Source organism: Oryzias latipes, chromosome 13 (assembly GCF_002234675.1).
Source record: "Oryzias latipes chromosome 13, ASM223467v1".
NCBI lineage: Eukaryota > Metazoa > Chordata > Actinopteri > Beloniformes > Adrianichthyidae > Oryzias > Oryzias latipes.
In genome coordinates, this window is record NC_019871.2 from 30,592,229 (window position 1) to 30,619,772 (window position 27,544).

Genomic DNA, 27,544 nt, shown 5'->3' on the forward strand with positions numbered 1-27,544 from the left:
AGAGCAGAGTGTTTGAGCAGCAAAGCTCAAATTTTAACTGTTTGGACTTTTCAACTTACAATGTGACAAAAAACAACACTTTTGTGACCTACTTATGAGAATATTTGCTTTTGAGTGTGTTTCTTGCTCAAAAATCATTTTGCCAGTCAAAAGTTTGAAAAAAGCATGTTTGCTCAAATTCTAACTGTTTGGACTTTTCAATTGACAATGTGACAAAAAAATAACACTATTTTGAACTACAAATGAGAACTTTTTTTTAAATGCGTTTTGTGCTCAAAAATCATTTTGTCTGCTACGAGCTAAGTAGTATGGCGAACAAATGAGAACTGTCATGGTACCTCTGTCAATCTCTCCTCCCCTCCCCACTCTGCTCTGCTTTCCTGTTTAGACCCAGCTGTGGACACTCACCTCATCATCCACCTGCCTTCTTAAGGAGATCCAGTCCCAGCATTCATGGCCAGTTCGTTGCCCCTTACCTGGTCACCCATGTTACGTTTACTGTGCTCTTGTGCTCTTGCTACCTTCTAACCTCGCTCTTCTGCCTCATCTACAGGATCAATTACCACGAGCTGTCCTCCTGGGTCCTTCCATGTATGAGCAGTCCTATCCTCATCTGCAATCCTAGCCTCGCCACGCCAAGACCCAAGACAAGTCAAGATTCCCAAGCCACGCCACAACTCCAGGCCACTACTCCCAGTTGCCACACCAGTCTCATCTCGCCATCATCCAATCATCAACTTACTCACCCTCGGATCCACGTCCAGGAAAATAAATCCATTTAACTTCCATCTAACTCTCCATTCCAGCATCTGGGTCTGTCTCACCAAGCGAAATATGACAAAGAACGTTTTCTTTTGAATGCGTTTTGTGCTCAAAAATAATTTTGTCAGTCAAAAGTGTGAAAAAAGCATTTTTGCTCTACTTCTGACTGTTTTGACTTTTCTACTTACAATGTTACAAAAAACAACACTTTTTTAAACGTAAAACAAAACCACATGTGACGTTTTCTGTGAGAGGTGCTTGACACAGCAAAATATGGAAGTGATTCTGTAGCATAATTAAAAATAAGTCAAAACCAGAAATGCTTTTTCATTTTCAAAATGAAGCTGCATTTTTTGACTCAAAATTAAAATGAAAAAGAAATCCACCAAAATGCTTTTTAATTTTCTTCTTCAACACTGTTTATTCTGTCACTTAATTAAAATGATAAAGAAAATGGTATTTGACATTTCATTTTCAAAAATTTCTCTGGTAAATGTGTAGCAAAATTCATTTAGAAATGTCACATTTGACAATTAAAATGAATAAATAGAAATGCTTTTTCACTTTCAAAATGTAACTGCAAATGACTCAATTAAAATGAAAAATCAATCCTTAAAAATACTTTTTCATTTTATACTTAAAAACTGCTCATTCTGTGTCATAATTAAAACGAAAATGTATAGAGGGGATTTCATTTTCATTTTAACATCCACCCTGCGAACATTATTGCCTTATTCAATTCGACTTAGTATTTCCAGAGGGGAGACGGGACGATGACATCAGTGCTATCTCAGTGTGTTTGGCTGCTAAAAAACCACGTGCTAGGAGCAGTGTAGCTTTATGTTAGCGGCAGAGAAGAGGGCTTTGTGATGGTTGTAAACTTCTGATGATTGTACACAGCTTCTCAGAACTACGTAGCAGCATTTACGCCTTCTGCGGTCTTCCTTCGGACGCACCGCGGACAAGCTTTTTTTCTTCGGACCAGCAGCTGCCTTCACATAGCGGAGCACGAAGCTCCCGATAGCCGAAGGCAGAAGTGCTACAACGATCTGAGAAACAATTATGTGAATTTGTGTTTCCAGTGGTGTCCAGAACAAAATAAAGGCTGATGTAATTCCCACATATTTACATATTTATTTGCAGCTTGGCGCTGAATTTGCTGTTTGAGGACAGCTGGAGCCATCAACAGCTACAGCAGATTTCATGCTAAACGTTTGCTAGTTGGACCAACACAAACTCAGCGTGAAGCTGCAGGAGACGATCTTCTCAATGTGCTTTTTTACAGTTATGATTATTATTAAGGACCTGCTCGCTCATATGTTTTTGTAACCCTTGCGGTCAGTGCTTTTTTCTTTGCTGCAAGGAGGACCCGAAAGACGGGTTAGCATTAGGCTAATATGTGCTAAAAACATTACCGTGGAGGTACTTAAAACTCTGAACGGGCAATGAGCATCTTGGATGTAAATATGTGGGAATTACATCATCCTTTATTTTGTTCTGGACACCACTGGAAACACAAATTCAGATGATGGTTTCTCAGATTGTAGCAGCATTTCCTCCTTTGGCGATCGGGAGCTTTGCGCTCCGCTATGTGAAGGCTGCTGCCGGTCCGAAGAAAAAAAACCTTGTCCGCGGTGCGTCTGAAGGAGGACCGCAGAAGGCGGAACTGCTGCTACGTAGTCCTGGGAAACTGTGTAAAATCATCAGAAGTTCACAACCATCACAAATCCCTCTTCTCTGCCGCTAACACAAAGCTACACTGCTCCTAGCATGTCTGTTAGCAGCCGGACACACGGAAATAGGGCTGACGTCATCGCCCCGCCTCCCCTCTGGAAATGCTTAGTCTAATTGAATAATGCAACAATGTTCGCAGGGTGGATGTTAAAATGAAAATGCAACCCCCAATCATTTTAATTTTGAGTAAAAAAAAAAGCAGCTTCATTTTGAAAATTAAAAGTATTTCTGGTTTTGACTTATTTTTAATTATGCTACAAAATCGCTTCCATAGAAAAATACACATCACATGAAGAAAATAAACGCAAAGCAAAAAAATATATATGTATTTGTAAAACACTGGCGTTGAATCCAGTACTTCTGGATGTAATCCTCACTGACTGTTCCACTGAGGTAACTCTACTGGTCCTAATTTATCTTGCCATTGTACGTTCATTGAAGTATTTTATTTATACACAATGTTCATAGTGTTATATTAGGTATTATTAGTGTTTTATTAGATCCACCGTACGTTTTTTTAACCAGGAACTATGGTAAAGTGCAATGAACTGACGCTAATTCCAATCTTAGGGAAACAATAAAACTGGTCAGGAAACGTTTGGTATTCATTTCATATTACTAGAGAATAGCACGCCCAACTGATCAAAACACAAGTGACATCTGAACCGTGGTTCGACCAAACTAAGCATTTGGCGCGTCATACGTCATCGACCACGTGATCTGCGCTAGTTGACACACGCCCCGAAACAACTCTGCTTCATGAAGGTGAAACGCGCGCCGGAGCGTCCGTGTCAAACGGGCCATCCCTACTTAACTGCTTTTTCTCCCTTCATCCAGAAGAGGGAGATGTTAAACAACCCTTCTGCATCACCAGACAGTCTAACCCTCTCCAATATTTCTTGTCCAGCAGAGGGAGACTAAGGATTTCCATAATCCATCTTCATATAGCCCTGCCCTAAAGGTCTTTGGCCCTAAACCTATCCACTTTATGGCCTTAATCCTAATTAGATAGTGGGGACCTGGGGTCAACAGCAATAATCAAATAACGTGATTTACATTGCACGGAGGGGAGAGCTGGATCTAGTGGAGACAGAAATGGCCTGTGCATATGAGGACTCCAGGCGTACAGCGTGGAGTTCTCGCCCTAACTCGAATTCCTAACCGTAACCCCTAACCCTTACATACAAAATTTCCAATTAAAAATTCATAAAGTTGGCTTAAAAGGGTTAAAAAGCATTCAATTAGGGTATAAGATGTTTAACATACATGTAAAGCTCATTGCTAACAAAAATTGATTTTCATAAAAAATTACCTTATCTACAAAATTTCAGGTTCAAATTCATATAATTTGGTTAAAAAGGGTTAAAAAGTATTCAATTAGAGTAATGTTTATTCAAAATACATGTAAAATTCATTGACTAATTTATAAAAGACAAAATGTTTGAAATAAAACCATTTTATTTAGTTATCTTCTAAATTAAAAACCGAGAGTTAAAAAATACATCCCAAGCAAAGCCTATAAATAGGGGAAGTCTATGGACAGCAGTGTTCATTTCACCACAGAGAATCAAATAGTGAACATCTGAGAGCCTTCTCACCTTTGATTTTTTAGTGTGCTGCTGTTTTTCAATAGTTTTATTTTATTTCTTTTGGAAGGTCGAAACGTCGTCCTATTTTCAATTTTTTTTTCATTTCTTAGCACACCGTCTTTAGTTGTTTATTAAATAAAACAATTTAATTTTATACAAAACAATTAAAAAACTAACAAAAAACAGATAAAGAATAGAAAAACATTTGTTTCTTTTCACCCCAATCATGGCAGATTATGACTGGATTTATGTCCAGAGACATAGGGGACCTCAGAGGGCTCCCAAAAATGGCTGGAGCTGGAATGGGGACAGGTCCGGATGGACGGCCCGTGCACCTCCTGCCTCCCAAAATGGGAGATGCAGATTTGCTTTTGGGGGTTTTGACTGTGTTTGGTGACTTTGGTTAACAGTTTTATGTTCACTTGGTTAACAGTTTGTTTTCTTTTGGGCTATAACATTGGCATTTGAAGGTGGTGTCCTGGATGGATTGTGCATCCTATGCCTCTGCAAGGAGGTGGGGCCCTATTCCTCCATCTAATCAGCCAGTGCCTCCCTTTCATGATAACCAGTACCAGAGACCACAATCCAGGTCATATGCAGCAGTGGTAATGAACAGAGGATTCTGGCCCCCACGTTCCCACCACGGGAGAGCAGAAAATGTCAGACGGCAACCAGCTGATCCAGCAATGGGACCGCTGATCCGCAGACTTTATGCCATCATAAAGGTGGTTCATCACCTGCAAAATGTTTCTCCAACACCTGGAAAGCAAACTCCGCGCCAGATCGCACGCATGGTGGATGTTTTAGCATCCATGATTAAATCAGCATCCCCAACAGTTGCCACTACTGATTTGATTGTGGGAAATGCAAAAAATTGGGGATACACTACGCTGCTTATCCTGGAAGACCATTATAAGCAGCAGTTGAACATGTGCTGAGGGAGAATGACAGCAATCTTCCTACAGACTGGAAGTAAGCCATTCAGGTCGCTAAAAGATGGACTCATAGGAACTTCCCTAACTCTGACATGAACCCTAACCCTAACCTCTTTATCCAACACCCCCCCCCCCCCCCAATCTTACCCCTACACCTGTCTCTTGTCCTAAACCTAACCATTCTCCCCTATAGGTTTTTTCTTTCCCCTCCAATCCCCTTCATTCACACCACATCAACTACAAGGGAACTCGTCTTCCAGTTCCCATTGCAACCACACTGGATACTCAAGGGATCAGTCCCATCTGCACTTACCTCATCCACCTTTCCATTCTCTGCCCTTTACCCTAACCCTTCTTTTAAATTAGTTTGACCACTAGATACCTACACTAACATGGCACTAACGTGACCTTGCACTCATATGGGAGATACCTGCCGGCTCAGGTTCCCGATGCACCACACAGCACATTCCACTTCAAAGCACCATACGTCACTGACAAGGCGCCTGTGGGTGCTTGTAACCTTGACTGAGCAAGTAGTGAGCGTGCCTTCTTCCCCTTCTACGTCCAAAAGCCGCCAGGCTGACGTAGTTGGGCTCGAATTTCCCTTCGGAAACTCTCGCAAACAACCTAACCCTAACCCCTAACTCCTTCCAATGCATATCGGTAAGCATCCAACACAGTGGGGCAAGAACATCTCTAAAGTATTTATACAATTCATTAATGAAACCGTTTGGTCCAGGACATTTGTTGTTTTTGAGGGACAAGATAACTGGCTTGTTTTTCCCGCCTTGAACTGGCTCATCCAGATCTTTCACTACTGCATCAGATAGTTCAGGTACATTTAGATTTTGTAAATTTTGTGCTACAGTTTTGCAAATGTATCCGCTATTTCCTTTGGTTTTGCAACAAATTTATTATCTGATTTTGACTTCTTAACAATATGTGATGATGTTGTTTCTTAAGTTTAAAAGCTAAGAGCCTACTCACTCAATTTCTATGTTCACAATATTGTTGTTTGGCGAAGCGAAGGTTTCCTTCAATATACTCTGATAACAGTTCTTGCAATTGTCTGCGAGTAGTACTCAAGTCAGTAAAGAGATTTGGTGTTGCACCCTGCTTATGTCCATGTTCCAGTTCTTTGATTTTATTCTCTAATTCAAAAATTCAATAGGCAACAGCAGTTGTAGGACCTCCTCCCCTCCATCTGGCCGCTGTACCTTGCGAAAGATTAAACCATCCTTACTTGTGATCTTGTCCCACTGCCGTAACAGTGCTCGAACCAGTCCTGACAGTTTGTCCCGCGCACATGAACTTGGGGCTTTCCGTGCCTTCCAGAATTCAAGAAAGGCACCAATAGTTGGGTCTGCTTCCTGTAACAATCTGAGATCATTTACAGTATGTGAGGGAAAAGCAGAGACGGCTGACTGGGTTACCTGCGGCTCCTGTCGAACAGCTTGATGTATAGCAACCAGGATGGCTACTCCTACCAATATTGACCCAGTACTCATCCTTGTCATTGCTGTGGGTGGCTGCCGGAACAATGCATCTGCATTTGTGTCAGCCCGTCCTGGTCGATATCTTACATCATAGCCGACAGCTCTGCCACCCAACGATGCTCAGTTGCCCCCAGCTTGGCTGTTTCCAAATGACTTAATGGATTGTTATCACTCCACACAGTCCAACACAGTCAGTCCTACACAATGCTACCATATGGCACCCACCAGCTACCGTAAGGAGGAAGGGAGAAAGCAGCCAGGGCCAACCACCAAGAGACTAAAAGGGCACAAAAAACAGTTAAAAATTAATAAAAGCAAGGGTGTCAAGTTTGATTAAAACATTAAAAACAATTACTTAAAAACACTAGAAGCAAAACAGCAGTGGCAAGTCTGCTGGTAAAAGACAAATAAGTTAGTTCTCCCTGTTTACAAACCCTTATGCTACCTCTCATGCCCCAGAGTCAGAACTCATTCCACCACCTGTTAATATAAATACAATTTTAAATGTTGCAAACTCAAATGCTTAAAACTTTATTAAAAGGACTCAAATGATTAAAAACTTAAGTTAAAAAAAAAGGTCCACATGTCAAGATCACTCACCAAGGTCAAACCAGGAAACCAGCATCTATCTGGGACTCCCACAGCTGCTATTTATCAGCCTCATGGGCCAATCACAGCTCAACAGACAGGTGGTGGCCATGAATGTTAGCCTATGGTACACCATGAGGGACAAAATACCACCCACAGCCCTGTCTGTCACACGTAGACAAAGATTTATAAATTTTGGATAAAGGAGACATAGAAAAAGAATGCCTGTCCAGTTGTGACATTATGCAGTTAAAGTCTCCCCTCATGAGTAGAATACCACAGCTATGCTCTGCTATTGTATTAAAGAGTGATTTGACAAATCCTGGGTGATCCACGTTTGGAGCGTATACATTTATTAATGAAACTGTTAAGCTGTTTACTAGAATGAATCTTCCCTCCCTGTCTTTTTACTGAAACCTATTTAGTTTCAGTAAAATTGACTTGTCTGTGTAGTATAGCCACACCCTTCTTCATTCCTGGACAGTGTAATGAGTAGTACACTTTATCTGCCCAAGACCTTGTTAGTTTCTGATCTTCATCATCTGTTAGATGGGTTTCTTGTAGTAGTGCAATTTGGCACCTATAATGTTTGAGCTGAAGTAATAATTTTTTTCTTTTGATTGGGTTACCAAGACCCTTCACATTATAGCTTATTATTGTTAGCGCACCCATGGTTAACTTAAAATGATTATAATAGCAAAATGGGGTTGGTAACACTGTATTGGCAGAGGCAGCCATCTGGCACACGTTGCAAGCCAACTACACTAAAGAGGTATTAAACAATTAAATGTAGTTAAATATAAGAGGATTGTAACATTACTGTACAATGTCTTAGATCCCTGTAACGTAGCACGGACGTAGCACAATCAGAATGAATGAGAGCATGCACCTGAGCTGCACTGTAAGAGTTTAACCTGCCTGAGTTAATTAAAAGTACTGCCTTGTTGGCTAGAATTGAAATATTCTGTGTTACGTTTCTTGGAGGAAAACCAGAATATAACAATCCCGGTGAGAGTAACATCCAAACATAGGAAAAGTAAAAAAGCTCTTTTGTCTTTTTAAGATGTAGAAAATCCTCAGGGAACAAGAGAATCTGAACGCAAAACAAACAAAAGAAGAAAATGTGCAGAACATAACACGAAACTTCCTTGTTAGTAGGTGTTAGGAACAATGTCGCCATCTAGTTACCATCTTCTTCTCAATTACTGATTTAAGGGTTCAGTAAAGTTTTGTTCTCAGAAGTTGTAATAATCTCCTTTTCTTAACATACTCCATGGCCTTCACAGGGTGGCAGAATTCCTTACTGTTGTTCTTGTAGGTGATACGAAGCTGGGCTGGTTAGAGTAATCTAAACCGCACGTCACTCCGACCGTGTAGTGCTTTCCGTACGTCAGTGAACGCAGCACTGGCTTTCGCTACGTTGACGGTATAAATCCTTTTACCGTTGTAGGTCAACGAGGCTTTCTCTCTGGCTCTGATTAAAATATCCACGGGGTCTCCATCGTAGTGTAGCTTGGCAATAATGACACAGGGTCTCTCGGCTTCCTGGGCCTGCGGTTTGATTGGTCGACTCATGTGTCCCGCTCCAGCTGCAGCGCCTTTCTGAGCATTTAGGAGACCTCATCTGGGCTCCTGGAGTCAGGCCACTCGTCAACGCCGACTATGCGAAGCTTTCCCCGCCTCATTCTCCCCTCCATGTCTTCACACTTATCCCGTAGTGTCGTAATTTCACTTTGGAGCTTAGCAACAGTAGACTGAAGCTCGGTCACCTCGTCTGACCACGCAGACAGTCTGCCTTTCCTATCCTCCATGTCCGTTTCCATCGAGGCCAGAGCTCCGCTCGCACAGCTGTGGCATTGCTAGCAATTTCAGCTCGTGCAGCCTGAAGTTCAGACCTGAGACCTTCAAAGTCTTCTGACAGCGCACTCTTAAGTTCTTCTCTGAGGATTTGTGATATATCGACCTTCAGTGACGCTAGAAGGTCGGCTTTGATGTGCTCTCCGCGGACTGTGCTTTCAGGCTCGTTGTCCTCTGTAGTGAGCTGCCTCGCGGTTCTTGCTAGCTTAGATGCAAAGTTGTCAAACTTGTATTTTTGGACTTTTTCTGCTATTGTGCTTTGGTATAAGGTTATGTTGGTTTCTTCAGAGCTTGAAATTGTTTAAGGTCAGGTTTACGCAAGACTTGATAGAGAATTGCATTTTTTTAAATATAAATGTTCAATGTTCAAAAGTCAGCAGGAGCTCCGACCCGCACGCCCTTCCTCCATCTTTGCTCACAAGCATGACCCTGTTTTGCCCCTTTCTGAAACTGCAAAAAACTTCAAAGCAAGAAGTGTTTTGAAAACTATTGACCCCCCCCCCCATGTAATTCCCCCATCTTGTCAGCCTCGCTGCTATGGCCGCTGAGGAGGTCTCGCAGTGATATATAGCGAGAAGTGGAAAGTCGTCCCGGTTCCGCCCCCTTCATTCAGCTCCATTGAGTACACTGCCTTCATGCTTCCTGGACCCACACCAACTGTAATAACAGTGATTTACCGCCCTCCAAAGCCGAACAGTGACTTTCTGGATCCATTTGGAACTCTGCTCACTCACCTGTCATCTCTTTCTTGTAATGTCATGGTCATGGGTGATATCAACATTCATTTTGATAATAGCCACCTTCCCCTCACCAGAGGCTTCTGCTCATGCCTGGACAGCATTGGTTTTAATCAATATGTTCAGCTCCCTTCCCACGCTAAGGGACACACTCTGGACCTGGTCTGCTGTTAACCCCCTCTAACTGCTCCACAAATGAACTTTATGTGACTGATCACCTTTTTGTTTCTTTTAACATCCCCCTCTCCTTATCTGAGATTAAACCCACTCACCTCATCTCCCTCCGAAACATTAAGAAAGTAAATGTGGAGATGTTTTCCTCTCATTTAGAGTGCATTCCTTCCCGAACCCATCCAACCCTGATGAACTGGTTTCTTTTCATAATAACAGCCTTCTAGATGTTTTTAACATTATTGATCCTGTCAAAACCAATTCTGTTTCGTTTGTTAAATCTTCTCCCTGGTTAACTCCAGAACTCCATAAAAAGAAAGCCAAATCCCGCCAGTTAGAACTGCTTTGCAAAAGAACTGGCTCTCCCACTCATAAGGACATTAAAATTGTCCAGCAAAGCCTTGAGTTTAACTGGGGTGGTACATTTTGGAATGTTATTTATTTTGCATTAACTCTGAGTTGACCGCCTGCAAATCCTAAAAACAGAATTGTGTGCACATAGATTTAGTTGTTATTATTAGAGTTCTTAGGTCATGTAAATAATATTACCAAATCAACATTTTTTTTTCACAAAGTACTTAAAATACAACAACCACTGAATAAAGTGCAGCTCCACCAACCGAAGCAACCTTCAGCTTTCCTTCCTGCTTCTTGTGGATGTTGTTGTTGTTCCCTTGTCTGTCCACCAGGTGTCACAGTTGGTAATGTGCATAGAGGGTTTTCCCTCCAAAACTCCTGAAGCCAGCACTCCCACCGGTCGTGCTCATAAAAGAATTTGACGGCGTTGTCTACATTCTGCCTGACAGCTGATGAGCCGTTTCAGGTCTGTTGGCTCTGTCTCAATCATGTCTCCCAGAACGCAGCACTCTGTGCTGGGGAGTAAATGTTTAACTCAGGAGGCTGTGAGGGAAGGAGCAAGCCGCTCACCTGCTGATTGTCAGATCGCACTCTGAACTTTGTCCATTTGCAGACAGACAGACCTGAAGACTCACTCAGAACTCCATGACATCCTCCACAGGTAGGATTTCTGCTTGGCATTGTGTGAAGTCTTTGGGAGTCTGGACTTGAGCTTGTACTTGTGGACAAACGGCGATTGACCAGTGCTGAAACCCTCCTGGTTACTGAAGAGCTTGGCTTTGCTCAGGCGCACCGTTCTCGGAGAAACGCCTCGCCATGTTGTTGTCTCAAACAGACTGAAGGTCACATGCCTGCAGTGGATTTAAATGGCACAGTTTTGTTTTCTTCCTGGGTAAAAGTTGTCTGTGTGCAGTTTTTCTTCCTGTCATCATCCACAGCTGAAGAAGGTCCTGTTCCTCAATCTATTTCCCATATTTAAACACTAACCGCAGGCCAGGTGTGCACGGCTGCACACAAACATTTCTGAAGGGGCGGCTTGTGTTGGAATTCATTACCAGATGCATTGTGTGAATGATTGTGTGATTCTCAGAAGCTAAACCTGGTGTTGGTATTTAGGGAGTCACCCTCCTCCTCTGTGGTGCAGATGATAACAAGTCACTAAGTAACTCGGTCTGTGAGCTCAGGCAGTCATGAGACAAATCAAGCCCATCCTTCCAGTGTTCTAAGGTTTTAGCGTTGCAAAAACATCAGAGCTCATCAGTTTTAACATGAGATAACTCCATCTGCTGACGCAGAAGCATTGCAAAACGATGTATCTGCTCGCTTGTGGATCCCAACTTTCACTTCAATGTTGTCAGTCAGTGTCGTGTTTCAGAAGAACTCCTGCTTTTCACTCCAGCACTGCTTCAGTTTATTGGGTGCCACAGAATTTGTTTTTTGTAGTTTTCTGTTCAATCGTGTTCTTGTTAACCAAATAAACAATTTTCCTGCAGCCTTTGCATTGTCCTGTTGCAGCTCCCGTCCTGACCCACTGTCATGCTGTTGTTCCCACAGGCATTCAGAATGGGACGGACCTTCCACGGTAAATTCTTTTTGCCCTTCAGTCCACCAGTACAGTTTGTGAAGCTCACAGAGCTGAGGAAGACATGGCCAACAGAAAATAAAATATCATAGAAAATATACACACAAGACCTCAGCAGAACTTTCAGTTTGTTCAGAGACATAATAGCTTAGTTTACGTGCACACCAATGTGTGTCTGCTTGTTTTCATTCCCCTTAAACCCCCCACTCCCATCATCCTTTGATCAATTTTCAAATCATTCCCAGTTAATGATGATGATGCTGTTTTAGGCCAAAATCAAAAAAGCCTGTGTCATTTTCCAGGACATAGTTTCTGCAGAGCAGCAGCTCCATTCAAATTCACCGCTGAGTTTGGGCGGGACTGTTGGTGCAGGGTAACCCCACCGCCACTTTCCCATCACCCGTCCGTTTGCACTCTTCCGCTAGCTTACAGCCCCTCACACCCCTAACATAACATTAGTGGTGCAACAAAAAGGGTGATCATCATCAGATCCATCCATCCATCCAGTTTAGATCCAGATTCCAGCTCAGACCAGGAAAACAAAGACGGTCATGGATCTGTTTGTCTGCGGGTGGATCAGAAAGGGGCGGAGCTGGGAGACTGTGACCCCGCCCAGCTTAGTTTCTACTCAGGGTGTAACAATTCTCTTGAACAACATATCGATTCCTACCATCATTTAGGGTTGGTCATCATAGTCAACATTGATTCATTTTGATCAATCCGATTGGATCCGATCCTCTGCCCTAAAGTGGATCCAGATCATCTTCATCCAAACTTCCAGCAGTGAGACTCAGACAGAAATTCCTGCTACTGAACAGTGAAGATTTCCAGATTCTTGGATTTCTTCCAGACCATCAGGTGTAAATGAAATACTGTATTTTCTACGTCACAAATAAAATCTTTTTCAAACAACATTCTTTCTTCTGCTCCTGATTCATAGCAATTTCAATATAGCAATACTCAGAAATATATGCAACTTTGACCTTAATTATCTTTATATATGTTCTCCATCAGGAGAAAAATGCTAGAAGAACATGTTAAAAGCACCAAAACAAAATACAATTTTCATCAGAGTGGGTCTTTAAAAACTTCATATTTAAATTTAAACATGAGAAGCATGTAATATTTTATTTTTTGGAAGACATGCCTTTTTTATGAGCAGATCATTTAAGTAAAATTGTCACTGGCTAAAATATTTTTCTACTCAGAAAAGCCTGAGACAAAATGGTTCCTCTATAGGACATCCAGGTGTTTATTTGTTACTTTTACTGTAGTTTGACCTACATGCTGGGTCTCTCAACACACAGCTTTAAATCACTTTCAGAGGTTGTGGTGGACCCCACAAATTTACATTTTTACTAATCATTCTGCTGGACGGAATAATCTGTGGTCATACTGACCTGATTTGTTGAAACTTTAGGTTTACCTTCAACCCAAAGGAAGGAATTGATAACCCAGCTCTGGTCATCAGCGATGATCCAGGTGAGTTGAGAAGCATTCGCCTTTACAAACCTCCCGTTTTTTTTCAAACACTGTTGACTAGCTTCACCACTTGATGCTTGCAGAACCTGATCCAACCATTATGCCCAGATTGTGCCTTCTAAAGCGCTCGGAATCCCAGACCTTCGGTTTCCACCTGCGACTGGATCAGAGAGGGCGAGGCTATGAAATCACAAATGTGGAACCTTGGAGTCCTGCAGTGCAGAGCGGCCTCAAGGCTGAAGACCGGCTGCTGGAGGTGAATGAGGAAAACGTGGACAAAATGGAATTTAATGAGGTGAGACGTGTTTGGCACAAAATAAATCCAACCTGTTTTCTAGGGTATTGTGTGCAACTGTGAACACTGCTTTCCCTGTGCACGTTGCCAAAACAAGTCATCTTGGGTTTTTTTAAAGACCTTTTTTAATTTGATTTAACTTCACTGGATTTGTAGATAATTATGTAGTTAAGGATGATGGATGTGACAGATGAGGTCAGACAGGAACCACCATGGACTATGATGTTTGCAGATGATATTGTGATTTGTAGTGAGAGCAGAGAACAGGTGGAGGAGAAGCTACAGAGGTGGAGGTTTGTCCTGGAAAGGAATGAAGGTTAGCTGTAAGATGGAGAACATGTGCGACTGAGAGGAACTAGAGACACTGAGGAAGACAGGAAGCAGAACTGGAGGCAGCAGAGGTGAAAATGTTGAGGTTCTCTCTGGGAGGGACCAGAATGGATCAGGAATGGGGACATCAGAGGGACAGCACATGTTAGAGGTTCTGGAGATCAAGTCAGACTGAGATGGTTGGGACATGTCCAGAGGAGAGACTAAAGGATGCTGAGTCTAGAGCTACCAGAGGTCCAGAGGAAGACCAGAGAAGAGGTTTCTGGATGCAGAGAAAGAAGTCATGAAGGTAGCTGCTGGTAGAGGAAACAGAAGACAGACGGAGGAAGCTGATGAATTGACAGATGTGTGATGGTCCATATTGTTCAATGGATACTGTAGTGAGATGTTTCTTAAAAGAAAGTTGGACTGTTAAATCCTCTGTCAGAAGTAATTCATCAACAGTTGGTTAAGGTCAACGGGCGACCAGGTGTTCATTATCAGAAATGAATGGAAGACATGGAATCCTGAACCATCGGGATTCCACGAGGCGGAGGACGGTTGCTTTTGTGAAGTCAGTTCATTCTGATAATGGACCCTCCAAAGGCCATTATCCCACTTTTATCTTGATCAGTTACAAAAGAAATAAATATTCACCCGGGTTGTTATTTTGTCGGTTTGGAACACTTCTTTCACAAAAAGTGGACAATTTATTTTTGTCACGCCCGGTAACAGCTGAGCCGGCATGGACCTCGACCGGTTTGATGCCAGACAATATTTTTACAGACTGATCTGAAAGGGGCAAAGTTTACGTTTAGCATTTTTGAGCTTCCGGTTTCTGAAAAAACTGTTTTACAAATTAAAATGTCACTACAAGAGATGTAGAGAATATATGATGGAAAATATAAAAACAATAGTCGATTTTTCTTTTTACAGATGACGAAGATTCAATGAAACAAAGTTGTTGATTTGTAGAAGTTGTTTCTTATTTGTAAAACATTCAATAAAGGCAGCATTACAGTTTTTTTCACAGAACACATCATAACACTGAGAACTCAATCCAGTCTCTGATCATCTTTCAAGGCAGAAAGATTTTTCATGTTTGGTTTTGACATAAATCCTGATTAACTGTGTATTTTCAACACAGGAACATTTTCTGTGCTAAAGTTTCTGAACAGATGTCTAATTCATCCTTGCTGTTGGAAAATTCATGAATATCCTTTTTAAAAGTTTACACAAATCTTTATTTGATTGAATCTGCATTCTCTGTCAAATATTTGCAGCTGGTTTAAACTTAGACTTTGTGATGAAGATTTCCCTTTAACGTCATAGTGGATGCTAACAACCGGACGCCAACTTCAGCCACGTCCCACTTTTAAGGTGTGATGGACAAATAAAGCAAAATGAAATGACCAAACCATCGTAAAACTGGTGTTTTCTATATACAATAATAAAACATTTTTCCAAAATAAAACTTCCTTCAGTATCAGAAAATAAACCAAATGGAAATAATCGAAGCTAGTGTATATATTTTTTTCAGTCTACAGTCCGGTACCAAGTGGCCCAGGGTTTGGAACCCAGATATAGAACATTTCGACTATGTACCGAAATTCTTTATCTAGATGTTCATTATCACTTTCTAATTCACACCCAGCAGCCATTAGAGCAGGGGTGTCAAACTAATTTTCACAGAGGGCCACATCAGCATAGTGTTAAACCTCCAAAGGGCCAGATTAACTTATACGTGCAACTAAATGTAATGAAAAATACACGTAACTACTCTTTAATGTTGAATAACTCATTTTCAGCGGCTGGGTAGCTTGGTTGGTAAGGTGAAAGGCTACCACGCAGGAATCCAGGGAGTTTCTTAAAGCAAAGAAGTGTAATATGCTTGAATGGCCAAGTCAGTCACCTGATCTTAACCCATTGAGCAGCATTTCACTTGTTGAAGACTAATCTTCAGACAGAAAGGTCCACAAACAAACAGCAACTGAAAGCCGCTGCAGTAAAGGCCTGGCAGAGCATTCAGAAGGAGAAAACCCAGCATCTGGTGATGTCCATGAGTTCAAGACTTCAGGCTGTCATTGCCAACAAAGGCTTTTAACCAAATATTAGGAATGACCATTTTGTTTGCAGTTATTTCATTTGTCCAATTACCTATGAGCCCATGAAATGAAGGGATTGTGTTTAAAAAATGCTTTAGTTTTTCACATTTTTATATAATCTTTTTGTTCAACCCATGGAATAAAAGCTGAAAGTCTGAATGGCATCTGAGTTGTTATATTTAAAATTCACTGTGGTAATGTACAGAAACTAAATTAGAAAGAAAGAGTCTCTGTCCAAATATTTATGGTCCTGACTGTATTTCAAGTTAAATTCCCCCTAGATATGAATAAATACACACCAATTTTAATTTTTAATTTAAGAAATTGAAAACTTTTTATGCCCTCGCGGGCCACATAAAGTGACATGGTGGGCCACATAAAGTGACATGGTGGGCCACATAAAGTGACTTGGTGGGCCACATAAAGTGACATGGTGGGCCACATCTGCCTTTTTTTCTGTTGAGCAGAACATTGGAATGGGATCTGTTGTGGTTTTGTTCAGCACCTTACCAAACGTAAACCATCATGCCCTGGGTGACCTGCTGGTTGTTTTGGACGTTGAACAGAGGAGCCAGACCACAGCAGCTGGATCACATTTGTGTCTGTTGGCTCTGACAGGTGGTGAGAAAGATCCAGTCGTGTGGTCCACACCTGTTCCTCCTGGTGCTTCGGAAAGAGGAGTACGATCAGGTGCAGTATGAGCCGTTACCACAGCGCAAACCAAACCAGCTTCAATCTGCTGTTCTGTGGAGCATGATGACTCCAGTTAGACTGTCAGCTGTTTCCTAACATCACGTGGCCTTGGAGCGATCTTTGACCTTTCAGTTTTAGCTTTCCCTTTTTTACAGCACTCTGAAGCGTAACATACAGACAATCTTTGATGCTTTGATTCTGAAGGGCAATGATGGAGCCAGAAGGGAAAGGGGCACACTGACTGGTGTTTGTGCTGCTTAACTCAACAACACGGCCAAAGAGACATTCAGGCGCGACCAGCTACATTATGCTATGAAGACTTCACTCACCTACCCGAATACAAAACATGTCCCCAAAAACCAACAATTTTGAACCTTATTGAATTTATTTATTTATTTATTTATTTATTTATTTATTTATTTTTTTACTTGTCCTGTCCAACAGCTAGGCAGACAGATGAGAGCTGAGGGCCTCTTGGGTTGGACATATTTTACTTTAACAAGAGGGGTTATTAATCTTCAGACAAACCAAAGGTATGTCTGAATAAACCCCTTTTGTAATTGAGGCCAAACTTTATTAATTTCAAACATGTCTGAAAATCTTTGGTGTTGGACCGGACGGAAAAGGAAAGAGGGGAAGAAGAGAGAGGGACGTTAGAGAGAGGGGGGGTAGGGGGTGATAATAGGAGGGGAAGGGGGATAAGACCATGAAGCAGCATAAAGCAACAAGTTTACTGGTTGTTAATCATTATGGTAAGGTTCAAATGTAAAAAAAAAACAAAAACAAAAAAAGGGCGGAGCCTGTCCACACACACACTCAAATGTTATAAACACACCTGTTAGTTGCAAAAATGTCCACCTGTCGACATGTACACAAAACAGATAGTGTTCACACGCATACTTATGCCTTAAAACCAACTAGTGTGAAATATTTCAGTCATTCAGTCTGTTGAGCTAACACCTGTGCTCAGGTGAGTGTTTATGTTCTTCTAAAATGGATGGTGGAACGTGAAAAGAAGGAGGGAGAGTGCCCAGCCATCCCCACCCCAAGACCCCCACCGCACCAGCAGCGGCAGCCGGATTCCCCCCAACACCACACGGGAACCGGCAGGGAACAACCGCCGCCCGGGCGACCAAGCCCGCCACCCAGGCCAGGGCCAGCAGGGCCGCCGCAAGGCCCCCAGAGCCAGAGAGCAGGGAGGCACGGAGGGAAAGAGGGCGCCGCCCCAGCCCAACCAGGAGAGCAGCCCCCCCGCCGCGCCGGGAGAACCCAACGCAGGGCCCCACCGGAGAAGGACGCCCACAGCCCCAGACGAGCACCCCACCACCACCCAGGAGTTCCGGGCATCCCCCCGCCCCAACCCCAGGCACGGGCCAGGACCCCCCAAGGGAGACCCACTCCGCACTCCAGGCAGCCATCCGCCCGGCCCACGGTTGGTCCAGGGAGGAGCGAGGCAGGGGCCCGCCGCCCCCGCCCAGAAGGGGGGAACCCCGGGGAAAAAAGAGGGCCCACAAGGGGTGTTGTAAATATGGCCCGACCAGGCTCGGCCACAGTTGGAAATTTGGCGGGGCCCAGCACTCAGGAGCAAGGACCAGACCCAACCCCCAGGGACACGAACACCCCCGGCTCAGATGTAATGTGAACCCCCCCACCGCGCGGAGAGAGCACCGCCGGGCCCAGGAAGCCAGCACCCCGGGGACACAGCCGCCGTTGCAAAGGGGCCCGTACCCCCCACCAGGGAAGAGGCAGGGGACAGATGGTCCTAGGTCCCACCTTCCTTGCAAAATGTGTGTGCGTGTATGTGTGTTTGAGAGAGTGTGTGTGTGCATGTGTGTGTGTTTATGTTGGGATGTATATATTGAGGGGGGAGGGGTGTGTGTACTAAGGGGGGTGCGGTTAAAATTGGCGGGTAGGGCACTAAGGGGACGTCTCCTGATTACTCACAGTGACGTCCCCTCACCCTCCCCACCAAGGGGCCCTAAATGTCTAAGGTGCGGTTAAAATTGGCGGGTAGGGTGCTAGGAGGACATCCGCTGCTTGCTGGCAGTGATGTCCAAGCACCCCCCCTACCAAGGGCCCTACATGTCTAAGGTGCAAATAAAACCGAAAGAGGGGGGCCCACTCCATACGGCAACCACAGGAGGGGGGTCACTGCCTAGTAAACCCCCCCCCCAAGGCTCATCGCAGGCTAAGCCCCCCACCCCCTCACCCTATTATGAGGTTATATGAGGAAGGGGGTAAGTTGGGGACAGATGATAGACTGTCCCCCGGTGGTCAAACAGCCGTCCCCCGCCCCCCCCCCCCAGCAAGGGGGCCAGGCCCACCCAGCCCCGGGGCCCCACCCCCGGAGGCGCAGACACCCCAGGCCCAGCACCACCACCCCCACACAGAGAGAGGGGAGCCAGAAAGCGCCGCCCCCCCCCGGAGCAAGCCCAGGCCCCCACCCCCAAACGCCGGCCCTAGAAGAGCTCTGGTCAGGCCTCGACGGGACCGAGGCAGCCAACCAGCCGGGGAAACCGCCGATGGCCTCAGCGGAGACCCCGACCCGTCAACCCCCCCTGCCCCGTACCAATAGTGGCCCCCCCCCCTCCCCCAGAATGCCCCCCCACAGGACAGGGCCGACAAGACCCCCACCCCACCCCACCCCCAGACCCCGCAGCCGAAGCGGATGACACCCAGAGCGACCGGGGGCCCCAAGAGGGTTGTCCCGTCCCGCCCCAGAGCCAGGGAAGGGCCGATCCCAGCCCCAGGTGTAGACGGGAAGCCCATCCAGCGCCGCTGGGCCCCCCCCCCGAGCAGCGCCCCCCGCCAACCCCCCCCAGCACAGGCAAAGGGACCACCCCCCCAAGCCAAGCCAGACCACCACCCCACCCCCCCACCACGCACCCCCACACCCAAGCCCAGAGGACCACGCAGCGCCCCAGGCCGCCCCACCCAGGCGCCGGACCCGACCCCCCGACCAACGGAGCCCCCACCACCCCCGGCCAGGCACCGGAGGCCCCGACCCCCACCCCGGCCCACGGCAGAAGGGCAAGGAGCAGCGACGACCATGCCCCCCCCACCCCCTAAGTCACGGAGTTAGCTATGGGAGACCAGAGAGACCGAATTCTTTCAAAGTTACTTGAACTTTGGGCTGACATTTTTTCCAAGCTGATATGATCAAGCAGCAGATTTCTGTGTTGACTTATATTTATATTTTTTTTGCTTTTCCAATTTATTAAAATAGTTTTTTTAGCAATGCAAAGAGTTATGAAAATGATAGAGCCTAATCCTCCTTCTACATCGATGGCACTCATGTCACCAAGCACACAAAGTGACGGTGAAGCTGTGATTGAAACCTTAAGCCAGACTGATAGATCGGCACATACCTGCTGCCAGAGAGCCTGGACAGGCGTGCAGAACCATAGTGCATGCATGTAATTGTCGGGTAGATTACTGTCACAGTGCTGACAAATGTCTGAGTTACTGAGACCCATCTTGAACATCATCTGTCCAGTGTAGTAAATTCTGTGAAGAGTTTTGAAATGGATTAGCTGCAGATTTGGATTTTTTGTCATTTTAAAGGTGTTTAGACAAAGTTCTGACCAAAAACTTTCATCTGTGCTGATGCTCAAATCCGCATCCCATTTTGTTGTCGGAAGTGAAATATTGTTATCTAAATTACATAAAAGTTTGTATATTTTGGAGAGAGTTTTATTCATTGAGAAATTGATCAGAGTGGTAACTACATCTGGTAGCTTTAAATCGTTGTCTCTGTATTTAAACTTTTTAGTAATAATTGATTTAAGTTGCTGATATTCCAAGAAGTTATATATTCCATGTTTGTCTTGAAGTTCCTGGGGAGTTATGAATCTTCTATCAATAATTATATGCTCTAGATGTTTTATGCCCCCTGCTTGCCAAGCTGGGAAGTGGATAATTTTTTTGTTTATGAGGATGTCTGGGTTGTTCCAGATGGGTGTCATTTTGCACGGTTGAATTGATGATTTTGATATTTTGAGAAATTCCCACCAGGCTGTTAAAGTGGCATTTATATTAATGCTTTTGAAACAATCCTGTTTTTTAACTGTTTGGCTAATAAATGGTAGCTGTGACAGGTTGATCTTTCCACATAACGCCTGTTCCAAGTCTAACCATGAGTTGGTTTCTGGATTATTTTTTAACCATTTTAAGATGTATTGTAATCTATTTGCAAGAAAGTAATTGTGGAAGTTAGGTAATTCTAATCCTCCACAGCTTTTTGCAGATTTTAAAGTTTTTAGACTAATTCTTGCAGGTTTATTGTTCCATAGAAAGCTTGATATGGATGAGTCTAATGTTTTGAACCATTTTAATGGCGGTTGTGTGGGAATCATTGAGAAGAGATAATTAACTTTGGGTAAGATTTTCATTTTAACCGTGGCTACCTTGCCCATAAGGGACAAAGGCAGGTTGGTCCAGCGTGTTAGATCGTCCTGTATGCTTTTCAGTAATGGGGTGTGGTTTAGCTGCACCAGTTCTGATATTTTGGGGGAAAAATAAATACCTAGATATTTTATATTGCCTGATTTAACTGGTATTGTGAGTCCTTGCTCCGCATTACTGTTCAGTGGTAATAAAACAGATTTATTCCAATTAATGGAATAGTCTGATATAGAAGAGAATTCATTAATGATTGTTGCCGTTTCATTTACAGAATGTATATTACTTAAAAACAGTAATATGTCATCTGCATAGAGACTAATTTTATGATGGCTGTGTTTGGTTTTAATTCCTTTAATACTCTCATTCTGTCTTATTGCTGCAGCTAGAGGCTCGATAAATATTGCAAAAATATTTCATCCCTCAAAAAGAGCAGATCAGGCCGGAAAACACTCACCATCCTGCTGAGCGAGGCCAGCGTGAGCACGGATGCTTTAAATAAAGAATTTAAACTGATTCTAAAAAGCAAGTAATGATCTGAAAACTGAATAAAACGACAAACATCAATAAAGTTTGGAACACCTTGGCTTTACATGATTTCTGCTGTAAAGTCAGACTCTTTGTCTAAATGTATAATTGTTCCCCTGTGACATCAGTCCTTATTGGACTTTTAAGGAACTACTGCAACATTTTGTGTCAAATTAGGGGCTTGACCTAATTCCACTCTTTGTTTCCATTTGCACACATTGATTTTCTTTGAGATGGACGCTCATCACATTTAACGTCTCTATTCACTCACTCAAAGAGAATTTGAACCAGAGTCCAGCGGATGCAAGTGTTTCTAAGAGCTGTGAAAATGGAGACATAGATTAATTAATAAGTGCACGATGAACTCACACATACATCCCCAGCCTTTTTTAAGAACAAAGCAGTCAAATAATCTCTGACATTATGATCCTGACTCAGAAAACGTTATTCCAGATTAAACCCAGAAATCCAGTTTTTATGCTCAGCTTCCCTTGTTCAGTGGGTTTTCACTTCCGCGGCTCTCAAAGAGCTGCAGCATCTGAGCACCTGGAGAATGGGATCCAGCCGGTGCAGTGGATCATGGCTGCCTGTTATCCCGCTAACGTTGGCTGCTGCTCCTTCTGCAGGCGGCGCAGATGGCCGTAGACCTGCAGACGCTCTGCAGAGCCTCCAAAGGGGACAGCTGGTCCAGGCCCAGACTGTGTCATGTCAGCAGAGATCCAGAACACGGCCTGGGGATGAGCTTCAGCCAAACTAACGGTACTATTGACCAAAGTCTTCCCAAACATTTCAACGTCCTGCTGATGTAGTGATCGGGGGGGGTCTTTAGAAAACCTCTGCAGCTAAAGTTTATGCTGAAAATTTATCTTTGTTTATATTTTGATTTAATTTGATTTGAAATGTTTTTTTTCAAGCAATCAAATAAGAATAGTACGCAACAACAATACAATCATCAGTTATACTTTCATACAAAGACGTATCAAACTTAGGATAATTAGATTTTACATAAAGATTGCTTGTAAGGGAGTGGAAAAAGGTGAATTTATATAATCCCACCCTGTTCTACTGTAACCATTTAATTACATGATTTATCATTAATTTATCATCAACCTAACTTCTTTCAGACAGAATTAAGAATCCTGAAGTATCAATAATTCACATGACAAAGATGAATGACTTATTATGTAAAAATAGACATAACTATTTTAGAAATCAACATAGCAAATGCAGATCAGTTATCTAATGCAGATTATGTTCATTAGAAAAATCATGGCTATGAATAAATATAAGATATCAGAAAAAATAGACATAACATTTTTTTCAGAAATCTTCCTAGGATATGGAGATCAAGTATCAAAAGTTAAAAATATGTGCAGATTATTTTTCATTTGGAAAAATCCTGAATCCATTTTTGGAGCAAGTGAAGTGAAATAATTAGAGATCAATCATTTTAACCATCTTCAATAATTGATTAAGCATTTTTTATTATAATTATAAGGTAATGCTGTGAAATACTAAATCAAGACTAAACATCAATATTTGCAAATGTGATCTCCCAAAAAATCTGCTCAGAAGCAGAAACTCTCAGAGATGTTTCCAGTCTGATCCTCTAACTCTGGTTGGTGTGGTGGGGTTTTCTCCTCCTTTCAAAGCTGCCACAGCCGTCTTTCTGTCCTCAACCTCCTTCACACGGTCACCGTTATGCCTCTCTCAGCTTCTCTTACATGAGCACACATCAGAAACAGGACTGAGCCACGTTGCGAAGAATGTGACGGCGATGTCCAAAGGGAATTCTGGGCTTTCCTGGTTGCTCACGGAGAAGGTTTTGTGTCAGCAGGTGAATGGGCTCGCTTCTCTGTGAGCACAGTCACAGATGGGGCTGCAGAAAAGGCCGGGGTCCGCACCGGAGACGCCCTGGTGTGGATCAACGGCGTCTCAGCATCCGTGCTCACGCTGGCCTCGCTCAGCAGGATGGTGAGTGTTTTCCGGCCTGATCTGCTCTTTTTGAGGGATGGCTCTGTGACAGAAGTGGCGTGTGATGCAGGTAAACAAGAGCGGCGACCCTGTGACCGTCCTGGTCGTTGAGCCTGTCAGTGCGTCCTGTTATGTCAGGAGGAAAGTTCCCATCTTTCCTGAGCTGGCGGAAAACATCAACCTGCCCCACGCCGCAAAGACCATGCGGCTGGAGAGGAGGCGTGACGGATATGGCTTCCTGCTGAGACAGGAGAGGGTGAAGAGTCTGCAGAAGACAGGTGATGACCCTGACAGGAATGGATGAAGGTCTTTGAGGCTCGTTTCTCCCATGATCAGACAGAGGAGGTGAAGCAGGACCAATCTTTGAGTCATGGTTTATGGGTGCAACATGCTTTATTGCAGTTCTTTTGGGATCATTGTTTTAAATAAATGAAACTTCATTTGAAGCAAAGAGATGTTGCAGCTCCAGCTAGTCATGAGCTTTGGTGTTTCTTCTGGATATCAACTGAAGACGTCTGAAATCCAGCAGTAGGAGCAGAGACAGCCATCGCTGGGGAGGAGCTGATAGACTTTGGACGTTCGTCTTCCGGGGTGTCACAGGCTACAAAAACCCCCTCAGATCAGCTGCTCCTCTGGGCCAGCTCTAACAGGACTCTGGTTTCTTTGGTTCTGACCCGACAGCTCACGTGCTCAGAGAGGTGGACGCCGGCAGTGCCGCCGAGGATGCGGGGATGACGGACGGAGACGTGCTGCTCACCGTCAACGAGGAACCCGTGGAGGAGCTGGAGCATGAAGAGGTCGTCAATAGGATCCGGGCCAGCGGGGACCGAGTCACTCTCACCTCCATCTCTGCTGAAGGACGGCGGTTCTACAGAACAGTAGGTGACGTCAACATCAGGTTCGTCTGAGTCGGAACCCTGATGCTCTTTCTCTCTGCAGCTGGGCATTTCTCCACTCTTGTTCCTCGATGACTCTGCTTCACCTAGCTGCACCCAGATGGAAGATGCTGCCCCTAAAACTGCATCATGTGACCTGGACAAAGGGGAACCACAGCTGGACTTTCACTCTTCCTCTAGCTCAAATCGTCCAGGAGTCTTCATCAGAAAGGTTTTGTCTCAAAATGTGAAAGCATAAAGTTCTGTTTATCTGAGATCCAATTCTGCTGATGCTGACGCACAGGTTACAGCTTAGCGGCGTCTTAGTAAACATCTGTATGCAGCAGTTAAACTGAGTCCCAGAGTTTCAATTGACGGTAGGGTTGACCAGATCCACTGCAGGACTCCATGAGGGGTACCAAAGTGTCAGCCCCTCCATCGGCCTCCAAACCTCTGTTTGCAAAGAAAATCTGAGGAAAGTTCTGGAATGTGAGAACGTCTTTGGAGGTCTGAGTGAGATCCAACACTGCAACTGCACCTAGATACAGATGAAGAAAAGCAGAATGTGTTTGAATCTGACATGGTTTCAATCAGCAGAGAGTTTCAGTCATAAACAAGGCAAACAGCAGGTTACAGAGTGACTGCAGAGCCACACAGAAAGAATGCCTCAGAAAGTGCTCCAGATAGAAGCGGACCGGGCCAACAGCACAGAGTATCTGCGGTTCCGACTTCTCCAATATGAACGCTCCAACTGGAGACCTTATGGTTCTACACTAGCACTAGAACGCTTGTTCTAAATGAAGGATATCCTTTACCTGAATGCTTTTCCTATTTGGTCAGAATTTTAATGATATACATTAAAATTCCCTTTGATATTGCTAAGAATAAATCCAAGGAATTATCATATTTATTAGTTTGATATTTATTACTCCAAAAATTAAGATAAATTCAGAGAGAGATAGACCCAAATAACAAAAATGGACAATAGCAGGTATTTCCACCCTTTGCTGCAATGACAGCAACGCTTCCTGCTCCTCTCCAGCCTCATGATGTTGTCATCCAGTCTCTGGTCACGTGGTCCCAGACCTGCTCTCTGGGGTTCAGGTCTCTTGGTCCCAGACCTGCTCTTGGGGGTTCAGGTCTCTTGGTCCCAGACCTGCTCTAGGGGGTTCAGGTCACATGGTCTTGTGTCCACTGCATATGTTCACGGCGAGGTCACCTGCAGCGGTCGTCCATCCTTCCTGTCAAAGCGGTGGAGTCGGTTGTGAATGGTCAGTCTGGAAACCCCAGTACCCCTCCCATCTGGTAAACGGGCCTGCAGCTGTGTGGCGTTTGCTAAACCTGGTCTGAGTTCAGAGGTCAGAGGTTCTGGTCATGGCTGTGGTCTGTCACTGGTGAGGCTCCACTCCTGGGTCTGTCATTTTAAGTCTACAACAACTAAAAACAGCATTGTGATTTTAGGAAACAGTAAATGGAAGCTGCCTATCACATGGCGCCATGTCTTCTGGTAACTTTATAGAATATGTTTAAATTAAAAATACCTGGAGCTTAAACAGTATGCTGGGGGCGCGGTTCTCCGTTTGAATGCATCTGTTACAACATTTTACTAATAACACATTGTGTCTACATAACAGAAAGCATCTCTAGGCGGGCAAACATTTTGTTAAAGCTGCACCCAGCCGGGGGGAACCTCTGGAAGAAAAACAAGAATCAGCAAAACACCCAATACACAAATAAATCTACTATCTAGTTTGAGAATCTCGTGAGAGTTGATTTTTAAAAACATCAAACACCACATGAAAACATGCTGGTCAGAGAAATCCCTCTCAGGTCTATTTGTCCATAAAAAGCCTGGCAGCAGGAAGGACAGCCATGACACTGCAGTTTGACCCAAACCGCTCTTCTGCTTTCCAGACATCACAGAGAAGACGGGAGGTTCTGTTGTGATGGACCGTCCTCCAGCATCTGGACACCAGCCCGGCTCAGTCTGGTCCATGTTTGTTCTGAGACCCGCTTCCAGCCGTCCTCTGGCCCGACGATGGTTCTGCTCGTCTACAAGAACTCCCGATGATCTGTCTCCTGAACCTCATCTGGGCTTTTTCCCCAGCTATCAGTCATGTAAAGAACCAGCCCCGCATCCTAAAAATCTCCACCCACCCAACCCCTCAGCTGCTATGTTAGCATTAGATCAGGGGTGGGCACATTTTTGGGTTCTAAAGATTGATGGAAGTGTGTTGGTAACCCGCCTCATGCGAGAAAGAAAAAACATGGAATCTGGACAAAAACATGCTTCCATTTGGATTGAAAATTGAGATTTTAAAACAGAAAACTTTGGAATTTATCTTCCAGAACTGTGGCTTCTGATCTCGTTTTAGTGCCAACTGGCCTGATGGGTTGATGTCCCTCAGGGACAAATGCAAACTCAGAGAAATGCTGTCATGTGATTTTGGAGTGATCAGAAAAACATCAAATCTTCCAACACCACATGAATGCAGAATCACTTCCTGCACTGAAGCAAAGGTCAATTTAGCTGTAGAGCGCCATCTATGGGGAGACACCAGAATTACAGGGCAAACAAAACGAAGGATTATACCACTGTTTTTCAAAGTGGCACACTTTAACCTTGACAAAATCCCACTGCACACCAGCATCCAAAAATAAAATAAAAAAAAGAGAAACTCATAGTCTGTATAGATCTACAGTCCCTCCACAATCTCACATACATTTTTGTGATAATTGTGGCAGAAAAAGCTGGACGTTGCAGCTGTTTTTTTCTAAAAGACGTAATAAAAGTAAAGTTAGAAGATTTGAAAACTGTTTGATGCGTGTTTGTTGTGGTTTCAAGACCTTAAACAAAGAAAGGCTCATTGTGCGCTGAGACACTGTCACTTTAACCCAATGCATCATGGGAGATGTAGTGCAAACAGCCGCCGAACGGAGAAAGACTAGCGTCTCTGAGCTTCATAGTTTCGTTCTCTTGTTCCACGGTCTGACACCGGATTCTGTGGAAAGCTACACCACTGAAGACGAGCTTTAGCTGGTATTTATGTTGGAATTGAGAGACTTTATCAGCA

At 44.0% G+C, this 27,544-nt stretch overlaps 1 protein-coding gene across 2 annotated transcripts; it reads left to right on the plus strand.

The window, feature by feature from the left end:
- The first annotated feature begins 10,629 nt into the window (after nt 1–10,629).
- Nucleotides 10,630–27,128, plus strand: LOC101175423 (Na(+)/H(+) exchange regulatory cofactor NHE-RF3). 2 transcript variants are annotated; one of them, XM_011483012.2, is made up of 11 exons: nt 10,630–10,887; nt 11,781–11,808; nt 13,229–13,290; nt 13,374–13,585; nt 16,618–16,689; nt 22,248–22,380; nt 23,456–23,595; nt 23,666–23,873; nt 24,277–24,473; nt 24,535–24,702; nt 26,385–27,128. In XM_011483012.2, the coding sequence occupies exons 1-11, from the start codon at nt 10,872–10,874 to the stop codon at nt 26,415–26,417; spliced, it is 1,269 nt and encodes a 422-aa protein (XP_011481314.1). In that variant the 5' UTR covers nt 10,630–10,871; the 3' UTR covers nt 26,418–27,128. The 2 variants fall into 2 exon arrangements, with proteins under 2 accessions (XP_011481314.1, XP_023817686.1); XM_023961918.1 differs by having other exon boundaries at nt 23,459–23,595.
- Nucleotides 27,129–27,544: the final 416 nt, after the last annotated feature.

Excerpts from the sequence above, each read along its gene's own strand:
- LOC101175423 (XM_011483012.2), top strand. Across the intron at positions 23,874-24,276 it reads GAAGAGTCTGCAGAAGACAG|CTCACGTGCTCAGAGAGGTG; the intron begins GTGATGACCCTG and ends CTGACCCGACAG. Across the intron at positions 24,703-26,384 it reads CAGGAGTCTTCATCAGAAAG|ACATCACAGAGAAGACGGGA; the intron begins GTTTTGTCTCAA and ends TCTGCTTTCCAG.